Source organism: Malassezia sympodialis, genomic scaffold (genome assembly GCF_000349305.1).
Source record: "Malassezia sympodialis ATCC 42132 genomic scaffold, msy_sf_3, whole genome shotgun sequence".
Classification (NCBI taxonomy): domain Eukaryota; kingdom Fungi; phylum Basidiomycota; class Malasseziomycetes; order Malasseziales; family Malasseziaceae; genus Malassezia; species Malassezia sympodialis.
Genome location: NW_017387801.1, coordinates 276,418 through 289,384, shown reverse-complemented (window position 1 = coordinate 289,384; position 12,967 = coordinate 276,418). Strand labels below are relative to the sequence as shown.

The 12,967-nt window shown below is 57.5% G+C and overlaps 6 protein-coding genes across 6 annotated transcripts; 4 read left to right on the top strand and 2 right to left on the bottom strand.

Moving 5' to 3' along the window:
- Window positions 1-70: 70 nt before the first annotated feature.
- ALG11 (Alpha-1,2-mannosyltransferase-like protein, role in oligosaccharide-lipid intermediate biosynthetic process) lies at window positions 71-1,819 on the bottom strand (the record flags this gene model as incomplete). Its single annotated transcript, XM_018885795.1, has 1 exon — window positions 71-1,819. One exon carries the CDS (start codon window positions 1,817-1,819, stop codon window positions 71-73), a length of 1,749 nt encoding a protein of 582 aa, XP_018739332.1.
- A 492-nt stretch (window positions 1,820-2,311) lies between these two features.
- MSY001_0715 (uncharacterized protein) lies at window positions 2,312-4,557 on the top strand (the record flags this gene model as incomplete). Its single annotated transcript, XM_018885793.1, has 2 exons — window positions 2,312-2,917; window positions 2,944-4,557. 2 exons carry the CDS (start codon window positions 2,312-2,314, stop codon window positions 4,555-4,557), a joined length of 2,220 nt encoding a protein of 739 aa, XP_018739331.1.
- A 54-nt stretch (window positions 4,558-4,611) lies between these two features.
- On the top strand, window positions 4,612-5,710 carry MSY001_0714 (uncharacterized protein; the record flags this gene model as incomplete). Its single annotated transcript, XM_018885792.1, has 2 exons — window positions 4,612-4,855; window positions 4,887-5,710. The coding sequence occupies 2 exons, from the start codon at window positions 4,612-4,614 to the stop codon at window positions 5,708-5,710; spliced, it is 1,068 nt and encodes a 355-aa protein (XP_018739330.1).
- Window positions 5,711-5,845: 135 nt separating this feature from the next.
- On the top strand, window positions 5,846-7,504 carry MSY001_0713 (uncharacterized protein; the record flags this gene model as incomplete). The annotated part of the gene is made up of 1 exon (XM_018885791.1): window positions 5,846-7,504. One exon carries the CDS (start codon window positions 5,846-5,848, stop codon window positions 7,502-7,504), a length of 1,659 nt encoding a protein of 552 aa, XP_018739329.1.
- Window positions 7,505-7,562: 58 nt separating this feature from the next.
- On the top strand, window positions 7,563-8,642 carry MSY001_0712 (uncharacterized protein; the record flags this gene model as incomplete). The annotated part of the gene is made up of 1 exon (XM_018885790.1): window positions 7,563-8,642. One exon carries the CDS (start codon window positions 7,563-7,565, stop codon window positions 8,640-8,642), a length of 1,080 nt encoding a protein of 359 aa, XP_018739328.1.
- A 3,251-nt stretch (window positions 8,643-11,893) lies between these two features.
- On the bottom strand, window positions 11,894-12,817 carry MSY001_0711 (uncharacterized protein; the record flags this gene model as incomplete). The annotated part of the gene is made up of 1 exon (XM_018885789.1): window positions 11,894-12,817. The coding sequence occupies one exon, from the start codon at window positions 12,815-12,817 to the stop codon at window positions 11,894-11,896; it is 924 nt and encodes a 307-aa protein (XP_018739327.1).
- Window positions 12,818-12,967: the final 150 nt, after the last annotated feature.

Genomic DNA, 12,967 nt, shown 5'->3' with positions numbered 1-12,967 from the left:
TGAGCGGTCAGTTCTTGATTTATGAGCAAACCAAGGCAGCGTTCGGCGCGCCCAAATCCATTGAAATTAACTAAGTGCTCCTAGCCGGACGAGGCACAGCGCTCTGCGACGTGTACACCGCAGAAGAGACACCGCCATCCGCATTGGCCGCGCCCTCCGTGCTTTTCGCGGCTTCGATCGTAGATGCCGCCTCTGAGGCCTGCGAGGGGACTACGCGCTGCTGCAAGTGCCGTTGCGCCGCGGCCTGCTTTTCCAGTGCTTGCTTGTTCTCGGCCAGCAGCGAGGCGGGCACGAGCTCGTCCCACATGTACTTGCGCCAGTTGTTTTCGAATTCAGCTGCACTGAACGTAGTCGTAGCACGTGTGCGAGCCGCCTGACGAATACGGAGCGCTGCGTCAGGCGGCAGGACCATGAGCCGATACGCCGTGGTCACATAGTCATCCAGCGAGCTTGCATGGAAGCCCGTTTCGGCGCCGTCAACTGGTACGGCAATGTCCTGCAATGGCCCCGCAGAGGCATGCGATAATGTGAGCAGACCAGCGGCCATGTACTCGACGACCGCAATGCCAAAATGTTCGTCGACCATGGTGCTGAGGCCGATGCTGGCGTGGCGCATCTGCTGGACAACGGTCGAGAATGGCGCATCCACATGCCATTCCACATGGTTCTCGATCATAAGCGACTTGGCCAGCGTGCGCAGCTGCGATAGGCGGGCGCGGTCCTCGTCATCGCGGCAGCTGCCAATTAGAACCAGGCGCAATGGGCGATTCGAGCCGCGCGACGACTTAAGTTCCGGGTACTTGTCCAGGAGTCCGCGCAGGATGCGCAGCTGCATCTCGTGTTCCTTCTCAGGGCGGAATTGCGCCACACTTACCATGTAGCGGTTCTGGCGGCCCTCCAAGGGGAGCTCAGCAAACGCCGCCGTGTCGCACGGCGGGTATACAATGTGCACTCTTGGCAAAGGGGCCATCTTCCACGGACGCCCCACGCGACGGGGCAGTAGTTCGTCAATGTGCGACTTGGTCCAGCTGCCATTGCACACAATCACATCCGCCGAGCGAAGTGCAGCACCATAGCAAGCGGCAAAAATTTGATAGTACACGTACTTGAAGAGGGAGACAGGCAAACTAGTAGCAATCCATGGCGCATTCGTGTGGCCCTCCTGACGCCGGCGCACGCGCTGCAGCATGTCCGTGCTGATAGTCGGATAGTGCACATACGCACCCACACGAATCCTGCGAGAGAAGTTCTTCACGGGGTATAGCGCAAAGGCATAGCCCATCGTGTCGATAAACACATCAGGGACCAGCTGGCTCAGCGCCTCGTAGCCTAGTCGGTTCGCTCCATACGCCTGGCCGGCCAGCGTAAACATACGCCAGAACTTGTCTCCTACCAGTTTGCGCTGGAACAGCGGTAGAAAGGCAATTCGAGTGGGGTCTAGTTTAATGTTGAAGCGCTCCTGGACCCGACTTAGAATCTGCTCCTTGGTCACGCAGCCCTCGCCAGGCACAATGTCGCCTGAGTACACCACACAGATGATGTTCTCATCTCGGCGCTGGTGGTGGCTAATGGCCTCATACAGCACGCGCTCTCCACCGCCTCCCGCATTGCTAAATGGATGGAAGAAACCGACAAACATATACCGGACCGTCGAGTGCGCCCGGCCCAGCTTCTCGAGGATCCGCCGGCGTTTCATGGCATTCGTGTCTCGCAGGGCCTGACGCCAGGCCACATGTGAGAGCCAGTTTACGCCCACCAACGTCAGTAGAAAGTAGCCGCATATGCGTAGCCAGAATTCTGGCTCGAAATAGTGACTCATCTTGTCAGGGCGCAAAGAGAGAACCCACGCAGGGTCGCCTCGGCACGGTGAACGTGCTCATGTGGAGGCTCCCCTGGCCACGGCGACGATGAATGGGGACGTGTACTCATTCGTCGCGACGTGTGACGTGCCGCGCAATGTCAGCGTGTGCATGTACGTAACAAATCTAACTCAGTGTCTCGTTGGAAGGCATGCTCGAGCGCGACACGCCCGCGCAGCTTGTCGCGGAACCCTCGCATGTGTTCCGGGGCATCCACCAGGCGTGCGTGATGAGTTACTGACAGCAGCCGCTATCCGCCCTTGTGCGTGCGATGCGAGCTCTATGCGGACAATCGGCCCCTGTCACTTCCTGTACACACGCAGTATTCGGCGCAGAGCGACGCACACACGTACGTAGGCTCGGCTGACGTCACAGATGGAACGAGTGGATCACATTGCCGTGTCAAGTGGCGGAATTGCCGCTCCATACCCAGCTGGCACTGACAGTGCTCGATGTTGCCGGACCGTCATCGGAGACTCCGATCGGAGGCACGACCCTGCCACTCTTCAACCGTTGCGGGTACGTATCGAGCGCCCACTTACGCCAGCGCCCTGCACCGTGGCAAGCAGCGCCTGCGCCTATGGCGAGGAAAGCACGCAGATCCATACAGACCATCCTCGACACCTAATATTCCTAATGAGACCTCGCAAGGCACACGCCTCGAGACCTTACGCAAGCGTCAGCAGCGTGGGCTGCTGCCCAGCAATGAATGGCTCGATACCCTTGCACACCGTGCCGTGGACCGCATCTATACCGAAGAGATTCAGCGCTCTGAAGATCTCGTACTCACGATCGAGATGCCTGCTTGGGACGTGCCTATCGTGTACGGCGAGCCAGAGCCTATGCCAGAGCCGCTGCCGCAGGCCACGACACGACCAGCGCCCGACGCGAACGTCGAGCGCACATGGATCCAGCCCTCGCTCTTCACGATCAATGATCTTGATGCTTCCAGTGAGAATTTGGTCGAGGCCAAGCACCGTCGACTCGTGCGCAGCCAGCGCCTAGATGCCTTGGACCGCGAGCGGAAACCCACCGCGGCGGTGCGCGATGAGCTCCATGTATGTCCGTTGTACTTACTCTTTAGACCCTCTTGCTGTATCCGCCTACACGTGTACTAACAACTGCAGAAATGGACCTGATCTGGTCATTTCGTTTCTACTTAACGCGCCACTCGTCAGCTTTGACCAAGTTTGTCAAGTCAGTCGTCTGGTCCGATGCCCAGGAGGCGAAACAAGCAACGGATTTGCTGCTGCCGATGTGGGCTGAGCCACAGCTGTCCGATGCACTAGAATTATTGGGTCCAACATTCCAGCATCTTAAGGTGAGGGCGTACGCGGTAAAGCAGTTGCGCCAAGCGAGGGATGACCAGCTCCAACTGTACCTGCTGCAGTTAGTGCAGGCCCTCAAGTTCGATGAAGAGGCCTTCCAGGCCGCGGATGATGAGCAACGTGCTCTGTACAGTTCGAGTACGCACCAGGAGACGCCGCGCCTCGTTGATCTCTTGTGCAGTCGTAGTGCACACAATGCCGCACTGGGTACCATGTTTTTTTGGTATGTCATGGTGGAACGCAACGACAAACGACATGGTGAGCTGTTTGGACGCGTGCATGATCAGTTTCTCGCCCTTCTCGCGCGAGAGAATGCTCCCCTCGTTGAGATGCTGGAGCGGCAACGGCTCTTTGTCGATATGCTAACGAGCAAAGCGGCGGAGCTGCGTGGATCACGCGATGTGCGACCCACTAAGATTGACAAACTGCGAACATGGCTGGCCGATCGAAAAACGGGCCTGCGCGCCTTTTCGGCGCCCCTAGCGCTGCCGCTCGACCCCGACGTGCATGTGACGGGCGTGGTGGCTGAGAACAGCACAGTGTTTAAAAGCAACCTGTTTCCCCTGCGCATTGAATGCCGCGGCGAGCGTGATTCCTACACGGTGATCGTCAAAAATGGGGACGATTTGCGTCAAGACCAACTGGTCCTGCAACTATTTGCCCTCATGGACCAACTGTTACGTGACGAGAATTTGGACCTAAAAATTACACCGTACCATGTCCTAGCCACAAGTTCGAACGATGGCCTTGTGCAGTACATTCCAAGTATGAGCGTGGCAGCCGCCGTGGCAGAGTATGGTGACCTACTGGGTTACATGCGAAGCCAGTATCCCGACGCCGACAGTGTTGCCACGTTTTATGTCCAGGCCGCCGTGCTTGATACATTTGTACGCAGCTGTGCTGGCTACTGCGTCATTACATACCTATTGGGTGTGGGTGACAGACATATGGACAACCTGTTAATTGCTGCCGATGGGCACTTTTTCCATGTCGACTTTGGCTACATTCTCGGGCGGGACCCGAAGCCATTTCCGCCGCCCGTGAAGGTTTGCAAGGAGATGGTCGATGCAATGGGCGGGACATCTTCCATGTACTACATGCGCTTTAAGAAGCTATGCCATACAGCCTTTGCGTGCCTTCGCAAAAATGCAAATCTGATCCTGAACTTGATCGCTCTGATGGTCGAAGCAGATATTCCCGATATACGCGCGGAACCAGATAAGGCCGTGCTCAAGATTCAGGACAAGTTTATGCTCAATGTGAGCGAAGAAATCGCTGTGCAACAGTTTGAAGCATTACTCAATGAGACGTCCTACATATCGACCATGTTCGACCGTCTTCACAACATGGCTCAGTACTTCCGTCAGTAGCGTGACTCGTAGCTGCTCGTCTCCACACGGTCATTTTTGGCCGATCAGCCAGCGATGGACGCTCTCCGCGCGGCATACCCGGGACGAATTCCTCTTCACCTGTCCAACGGGGTGGCTTATCTGTGGGAGCCTGAAGGTACGTTGTTCTGTGCTCATAAAGATCTGAAACAGGCGCGGACCCAACATAATTTGTGCGGCCTGCTGAGTGGCACGTTACCGCTGATCCCTCAGCAGAATGTTTTCCTCGGCCTTCCACTTCGTCTTCTCCCTGAGGAAGTAGCGTACCTGTTGCGTCATGGTGTGTATGCTTATTTGCGACTTACACATAGATGCTGCGTTGTTAATCAACGAGGCAGAAGCCTATGTTGCACCTACTGAGCAGGAACGAGCTGAGTTCTGGGAACGCGAAGAGCAGAAGATCCATCAGCAAAAGATGCGGACGCTGGCACAGCAGAAAGAGCAGCGCGAGAAAATCGAGGCTCAACTCCGCGCGCGCGACGGGAATGGGGCCCTCGAACGCCGCAAGGCACGACAAGCTGCTAAAGCTAGCAGTGCTGCGTCCGACGCTGGTACAGAGAGTGCACAGAGCGCCCCTATTAGTGCCTCCCAGAACGAAGACCTGGATCGTATGCCATATGTGCATGATACCCCTGGCACTTCCGCGCATATCCCAGGCTACCGCCCTTGTACTGCGGCAATGCAGGAGAGCATGCCGGGAGCGCGGATCAACACGTACACAACACTACAAGACGCCTATGCGGCAGGTGTGTGGACATATCCAAGCACCCTAACCGAGCGTGCCCGATGCGCAGTGTTTGAGGATCTACACAGTAAGGGCTACTTTCTCAGTACAGGTCTGCGCTTTGGCGGCGATTTTGTGGTGTATCCGGGAGACCCATTGCGCTATCATTCACATTATACAGCAGCTGTGCTGGAGACCCCACAGACGCCCATGCCAGCGTACCATATCGTCGCAGCCGGACGCCTGGGCACAGCGGTGAAAAAGTCACATTTGCTGTGTCAGGCGAACACCAGCGTGACAGACGATGAGGAAGCCCGTGTGAGGCGGCAGCAGGGTGCTGATGATGATGTCAACACGCCATGGGGCCAGGTGATCTATTGGAGCTTGGCCTGGGCCGGCTTTGGTACATAGTGCTTGCCCGATGCCATGCTGGCGTCCAAGATCATGTGGCACGAAGCTAGATAGTATGCCCACGTGCATGCCCCGTGCTCGGTGGTCCTGGCGAGCCCGTCGAGCCCGTCGAGCCCGAGCGACTCTTGTTCCACTATGTCTGTCGAGACGATTGCGACCAAGCCTTTTGAAGGCCAAAAGCCCGGTACTTCGGGCCTGCGCAAGCGTGTGAAAGTGTTTGAACAAGAACATTACACGGAGAACTTTGTGCAGTGCATTCTGTCGGCGATTCCCGGTGGTGCCAAGGGTGCTACGTTGGTGGTCGGTGGTGACGGTCGCTACTTTTCGCAGCCAGCTGTTCAGAAGATTATCCGCCTGGCCGCTGGAAATGGCGTGTCAAAGTTGCTCATCGGCCAGCAGGGTATCCTCTCTACGCCTGCGGCATCGCATGTCATCCGTCTGAACAAGGCTACTGGTGGCATCCTTCTAACCGCGAGTCACAACCCCGGTGGTCCGAACGCGGACTTTGGTATTAAGTACAACATGGAGAATGGTGGACCTGCTCCGGAGGCCGTGACGAACAAGATCTATGAGCTCTCGGCGCAGATTGACCACTACCTGATTCAGCAGGGCGAGGACGTGGACCTGAGCCGGCTGGGCACCACGCAGTTCGGTAATATGCAGGTTGAGGTTATTGACTCGGTGAAGGACTACGTCGAGTACCTGAGCAAGATTTTCGACTTCAGCATGATTAAAGAGTTCCTTGCCGCGACACAGTTCAAGGTGCGCTTTGACGCGCTGCATGGTGTCACGGGTCCTTATGCGCGTGCGCTTTTCGTTGACTGCTTCGGTCTGCCCGACTCGGCTGTCCAGAACTCTGTGCCGTCGCCCGACTTTGGCGGTGGCCACCCCGACCCTAACTTGACGTACGCCAAGTCGCTTGTGGACGCCGTGAAGACCGAGGGTCTGGACTTTGGTGCGGCCAGTGATGGCGATGGTGACCGTAACATGATTTTGGGTAAGGGCGCTTTTGTGAACCCCAGCGACAGCGTGGCCATTATTGCCGACTGGGCGCAGACAGCCATTCCCTACTTCCACGGCGGTATCCGCGGTCTGGCACGCAGCATGCCTACGAGTGGCGCCATTGACCGGGTCGCCAAGGCGCGTGGATATGAGCTGTTCGAGGTACCCACGGGCTGGAAGTTCTTTGGCAACCTCATGGACGCTGGTCGACTCTCGATTTGTGGTGAGGAGAGCTTCGGTACTGGCTCCGACCATATCCGCGAGAAGGACGGTCTGTGGGCGGTGGTCGCATGGCTCAGCATCCTGGCTAGTGCTCACAAGAGCCAGCCCGGCACGTCGGTCGCCGATGTGTTGCAGGCGCATTACCAAAAGTACGGCCGTAACTTCTTTAGCCGCTACGACTACGAGGAGGTCGACAGCGCCGGCGCCAAGGCGATGATCGACCAGTTGCGCACCAAGCTGGGAGACGCTTCCTTCAAAGGCACGAAACTTGGTCCCTTTACTGTGGCCGAATCGGGCGACTTCTCGTACACGGACCCGATTGACGGTAGCGTGAGCAAGAACCAAGGTCTCTATGTTAAAATGGAGGACGGCTCGCGCCTCGTGTTCCGACTTAGTGGTACCGGCAGCGCTGGTGCGACTATTCGCCTGTACGTCGAGAAGTACTCGTCAGACCCGAGCGAGTACGATGCAGACGTTCAGCAGGCGCTAAAGCCGATCATTGACGTCGCGCTTGAGCTGAGTGCGCTGCAGCACCACACGGGCCGCTCTCAGCCTACAGTAATCACGTAATTAGTCATAGTACTCCGTGCACGGGCGCCGGCTGAAGGCGGCTACGTCAGTGGCAACGATGGCCTCGGTCGCTCGCCGATTGGCAAATCAAGCGCTCCCACAGATGATGCGTGCCGTCACTATTGACAATGGTGTGGGCCCGTCGAGTGCGCTTCGCATCAGCCAGGTGCCTGTACCGGCACTGGAAGCATCTACGCATGACAACTCGCTCCTCGTCAAAGTCAAGGCATTTGCTCTCAACCGCCTGGACTTGATGCAGCGCGAAGGCAATTATCCAGTCCCGCCGGGTGCTAGTAAGATCCTTGGCGTGGAGTTTTCTGGTGAGGTCGTTGATGTCGGCGCCAACGTGCGCGCCCACCGCGTGGGCGATCCAGTCATGGGCCTGTGCGCGGGGGGCACGTACGCAGAGTATGTGCGCGTGCCTGCCAGCCTTACGCTAAGAAAGATGGATGAACTTAGCTGGGAGCAGGCAGCGTCGATCCCCGAAGCCTACCTGACGGCTTTTCAGGCACTGCAAGTGCTCAACGAGCAGCAACCCGGTGATCATGTCTTGGTGCATGCAGGCGCAAGCGGTGTTGGACTGGCAGCGATTCAGCTGGCGCGCCTTCTTGGTGCCGAAAAGGTGTACGTTACGGCCGGTACACCTGAGAAAATTGAGGTGTGTAAGTCACTGGGGGCAACCGATGGGTTCAACTACAAGGAGACAGACTGGTACGAGGCATTGATGCACGCGACAGAGCAGCGTGGCGTCGATGTGATCCTCGATTTTATTGGTGCTCCTTACTTTGAAAAGAACCTGAAAGCACTGCGCCGCGACGGCCGTCTATCGCTGCAAGCAATGATGGGTGGCGCCGAACTGCCAGAAGGTGCAAAGCTCGCCCGTCTGCTCACGCACCGCCTGCGAGTAACCGGCAGCACGCTGCGCAGCCGCTCACTGGAATACCAGGGGAAACTCGTGGAGCAATTTGTACAGAGCGGCGCTCTGGCAGCGCTCGCGCGCGGCGCCGATGGATCGACGGGACCTGATCGACTGGGGTTGGTGCTGCACCGCATTTACGACTGGAACGACATCCGTTTGGCGCATGACGAGATGGCTGCGAACAAGAATATCGGTAAAATTGTAGCTACCGTGGTGTAAAAATGTGGTATCAATAAAGTACACTAGGCAGAAAACTGCGTACGGAGCGGCACGGACGGTTGTGGCGCAGGCTCTTTGTTCACATGGCCGGCCGACAGGCTCTCGCGGTACCTGTCCTCAATCGTGGAAAACACTTGGTCCAGCTGCGCAAGGGCATCGCGGAATGCGTCCACGGCGGAGACCGTATGTTCTGCTGTAAGCCTGTTCTTACGACGACAGTGATGATCAGGAGGAACAATTGGAAATGCGTATATAGTCCGCCCTCAGCGCTGATGCTCAGGTGGATATAATGTCATCCCGTCTCAACCTGGCCAACGGCACGTACCCAGCATTTGCACACGGAGATGAACCTTGTTCTCGGACGGATGAGGGAGTCTGGAATCAGCAAGACACAGCACGTACGTGTAGCCGCAAAACTCAACGCGGGGGCTGGAGTGTTAGTGGCTGTTCGGAAAAAGCAGAGTCCCTCATAAACGAAGAATTCCATTATTGATAAGCCCCCATGACCAAATAGCGTCTCGGGATCAAAGAGTAGAATCATCGGGACCCTGCGTCTATACGTACTCTTTCATCAGCATGTACCGTAGGGCATTGCCCATGGTATGATCTTCGTCCATGATGCAGAACGTCACAGAAGTAAGCTCCTCATCGCTGCCTGGCAACTGCAAGTTAGACCGTAAAGCATACCAGCGTGATCTTGCCGCGCACGGCGCTGGCATCCAACCCCTCCATGGCGGCAGCTGAAGACTTTTCGCGTCGCCCCCGGCCCTTCCCTCGTGATGACTAAGCTATGCACAGGGGGACCCGCCTGCATACTGCGCCAGAGCCGGTTGCCCCCACTATGTCGTGGAAACTTGGCAAGAGTACGTGGGAGGAGCTTACGCAGAACTGAAGGACAGTGCCGTCTTTCCGTTTGGTCTGTCATCGGCGACATCGTCGTCGACGACGCCGCAACCACCGCCGCCGACCCAGCCGCGTGCGGCCGAGCATGAATCTTTACTATCCGCCCCCAGCAGCGGTACGAAAGGGCCGGTACACACGTCGCATGCTGATCTTCTGACGGTGAGTGTCGTGAATGCACGAGGACTTTCCCTACCACCGGGCAAGTTGCTTTCTCCGGTACCGGCGCTGCCTGCGCCCAGCCCCCCCACCAAAGCAGGGATGCGGCAGCGGCAAATGAGTCTGCCCTATGTGGTGCTGGAGTTCGATAAGAACGAGGTATTGATCCTTGGGCTTGGTGGCGACCTATCTTCGCCACAGTGGCAGTTCACAGCGAACTTTGACGTGTCGCGGCGCGTCGAAGTGACGCTGCATGTGTACCTCCGGGCCGAAATGGTTGCGTCCGGACCCACGGCCACCGGTCCGGCGCCCGCCTTGTTGGGCAGTGTGGCATCACGGGAGCTGCGCCCCAAGAATGAGATGGAGATCCTGGGCGCCAACGATGTGTATATGGGCATGGCGAAGCTGGTACCCTCGTTCGACACGTCGCGCATCATCGACACATGGCTCCCATTGAGTGGGGGCACCGGAGAGATCCGCGTGCAAATGGCATTCAAATCCCAAGTCGGCAAGTCCCTGTCCATTGAATCGTTTGAACTTCTTAAGGTGATTGGCAAGGGCAGTTTCGGCAAGGTGATGCAAGTACGAAAGAAGGATACGTCGCGGATCTACGCGCTCAAGATTATCCGCAAGGCGCATATCATCTCGCGCTCCGAGGTCACACATACCCTGGCCGAGCGCACCGTGCTGGCACAGGTGAACTGCCCGTTTATCGTGCCGCTCAAATTTTCATTTCAGAGCCCCGACAAGCTGTATCTGGGTCTGGCATTTGTGAATGGAGGCGAACTATTCCACCATTTGCAACGCGAGGGCCGCTTCAGCGAGGAGCGCTCGCGCTTCTATGCGGCGGAGCTCTTCTGTGCCTTGGAGCACCTGCACAGTTTTCATGTGATCTACCGTGATTTGAAACCCGAAAACATCCTGCTCGACTTTACCGGTCACATCGCCCTGTGTGACTTTGGCCTTTGTAAATTGAATATGGGCGATAAGGAAACCACCCACACGTTTTGTGGCACGCCGGAGTATCTCGCGCCAGAGCTCCTACTCGGCCGCGGCTACACAAAAGCTGTCGACTGGTGGACGCTGGGCGTGCTCCTCTATGAGATGCTCACTGGTCTGCCGCCGTTTTTCTCAGAAGATGTCAACGAGATGTATCATAAAATTCTGCACGAGCCGCTAATGTTCCCCGCGGACGTGCGTCCTGACGCGCGCGACTTGTTAGCCCGGCTGCTACAGCGTGACCCCGCACAGCGGCTAGGCTCGCCGCCAGGTGGTGCCTCCGACATCAAGACTCATCCTTTCTTCACCAAGTACATTGACTGGAACCTGCTGCTTGCCAAGAAGGTGCAGCCACCCTACAAGCCTGGCGTGGCCTCTGCGTTCGACACATCTAACTTTGACCCCGAGTTCACTAAGGAGCCTGCGACGGACAGCGTCGTGGATGACAGCCACATGATCAGTGCAGCGGTGCAAGAGCAGTTCGCTGGCTTCAGCTACACGGCCGGCCCGGAGGGAGCCAGCGGCGAGGGTCTCTGGTCGTAGCGCGCGCCACGCCGGCCATGTATTTTAGTTGGTTGTAGAGGAAGTATGCCCCCACCTGTTGGGGCGCCCCACGTTTGCTGCACAGTTGTCGCCGCAGATTCGTGCTACCATGCGTGTGGCTGCCGCTCTGTTCTTCGTGGTGCCTGTGCTCGCGCAGAGCAGTAGCAACAGCACACAGTCGCAGTCTGCTGCGCCTTCTCCGTCGAGCTCACAAGCCTCGCTCGCCCAAAGTGTGACCAATGATTACTATACGCCCAAGAAAACCTTTACGCCTGCCACGACCTTTGAAACAGCACAGCAAGGTCATCCTACAAGCATTGTAGGTGTGGGGCCTAGCGGTATGCCCAGCAGCTATACCTGGGTGTACACGGTGCCCGACTCGACAGTGCCAGGTCCCGCGAATCAAACGCTGTCGAGTGTGCTCGCAGCGCAAGGACATACGCCCGGCGCAAGTGATTTGCAACCTGCGCCGGGAGCCCTGCAGGTGCGTAAACCTCCTACTCACCCCAGACGGCACCTGGCGTCGGCAATGGTGCCATGGCCGTAGCGCCAGTCGTGAGCCTAGCGTCCTGGCTTCTGGCCGCCCTGTGGGCGCTCTAAAGACCCAGTCATGTATCTCATATGTTTCATGTTCTTTTGTGCACATACACCTACGAAAAGGTCTGTGGCGAGCCCTGGCTCGGCGACGGCTGCGCCGAGCCACGCGCTGAGGCAGCCGCAGCGGCTACAGTTACAGCGGACATAGGCTGGGACGGCAAGGCCTTGCCTGCCACTTGCGCAGGGAGGGTCGGCGTCCCTTGATGAACGGAGGCTGTGGCAAGAAGGCTCTGAGACGAGGGCTTTTCCTCGAGCATCTCGTACATGAGTACAAAGTTCTTGGATACTTTGTCCCACGAGGCAGGATCGAAAAACACATAGGTGCCGCGCTCGTACGTAGGCGTCTTTTGCAGAGGCTCCATATTTGGCTCCTTCGTTAGCCACAAATGCAAGCCCTTGTGGTATCGCCAGTTCCGTGCGTACAATTCCTGTGCCGCGACTTCTTGTAGCACATCGCGCGGTGTCGAGTAGAATATGAAAAAGAGCGTCTCGTCGCTAAAGCTCGCCATTTTGGTCTGCGCTGGTGGTGGTGGCTGCACATTGTAGCAGTTAGGCAGCTGATAGGCAGGCTCAACCTGCATCGACGCCAGTGCTGGGTCCTGTGACCATGGCGTGACAAACGAGGGATGCAGACTCTCTGTCGCATCCAGATTCATCCCAAGACTCTGCAGGTTATTGCCCATCGTTAACATCGCCACGTCAGGGTCCTGCGTCTTGAGGAGGTTCACCAAGCCGACGAGCCCGAACCGATCCACAGGAGACACCAGCACCTGGTGGATGGGCAAGGCCGCCTCGTCGCCACTCGCCGCCATGTAGGCCGCACGCGCTGATCCGTCACGGACCGCATCAACTGTGGCCGCAGATGGGTCAGAACCTGCTTCGGACCGCAGAGCAGACGGCTCATGCGCGCTGCGTGCAGCCAGCCCTATCCGATGAAGGATATTGTGGTGCTGCGTGCCAAACGACTGTGACTGCATCCACCCTGCAGACCCATGTGTCGTGCTGGGAGATTGTGGTGCATTCATTCCTTGCTTTCGCGCCAGTTCTTGTGCCTGAGGTGAGTGAAATAGGCGTACCATTGTTTGTCTTTGCTGCTCCTGCTGCCACACCGCTGTGTGCTCGGCTCC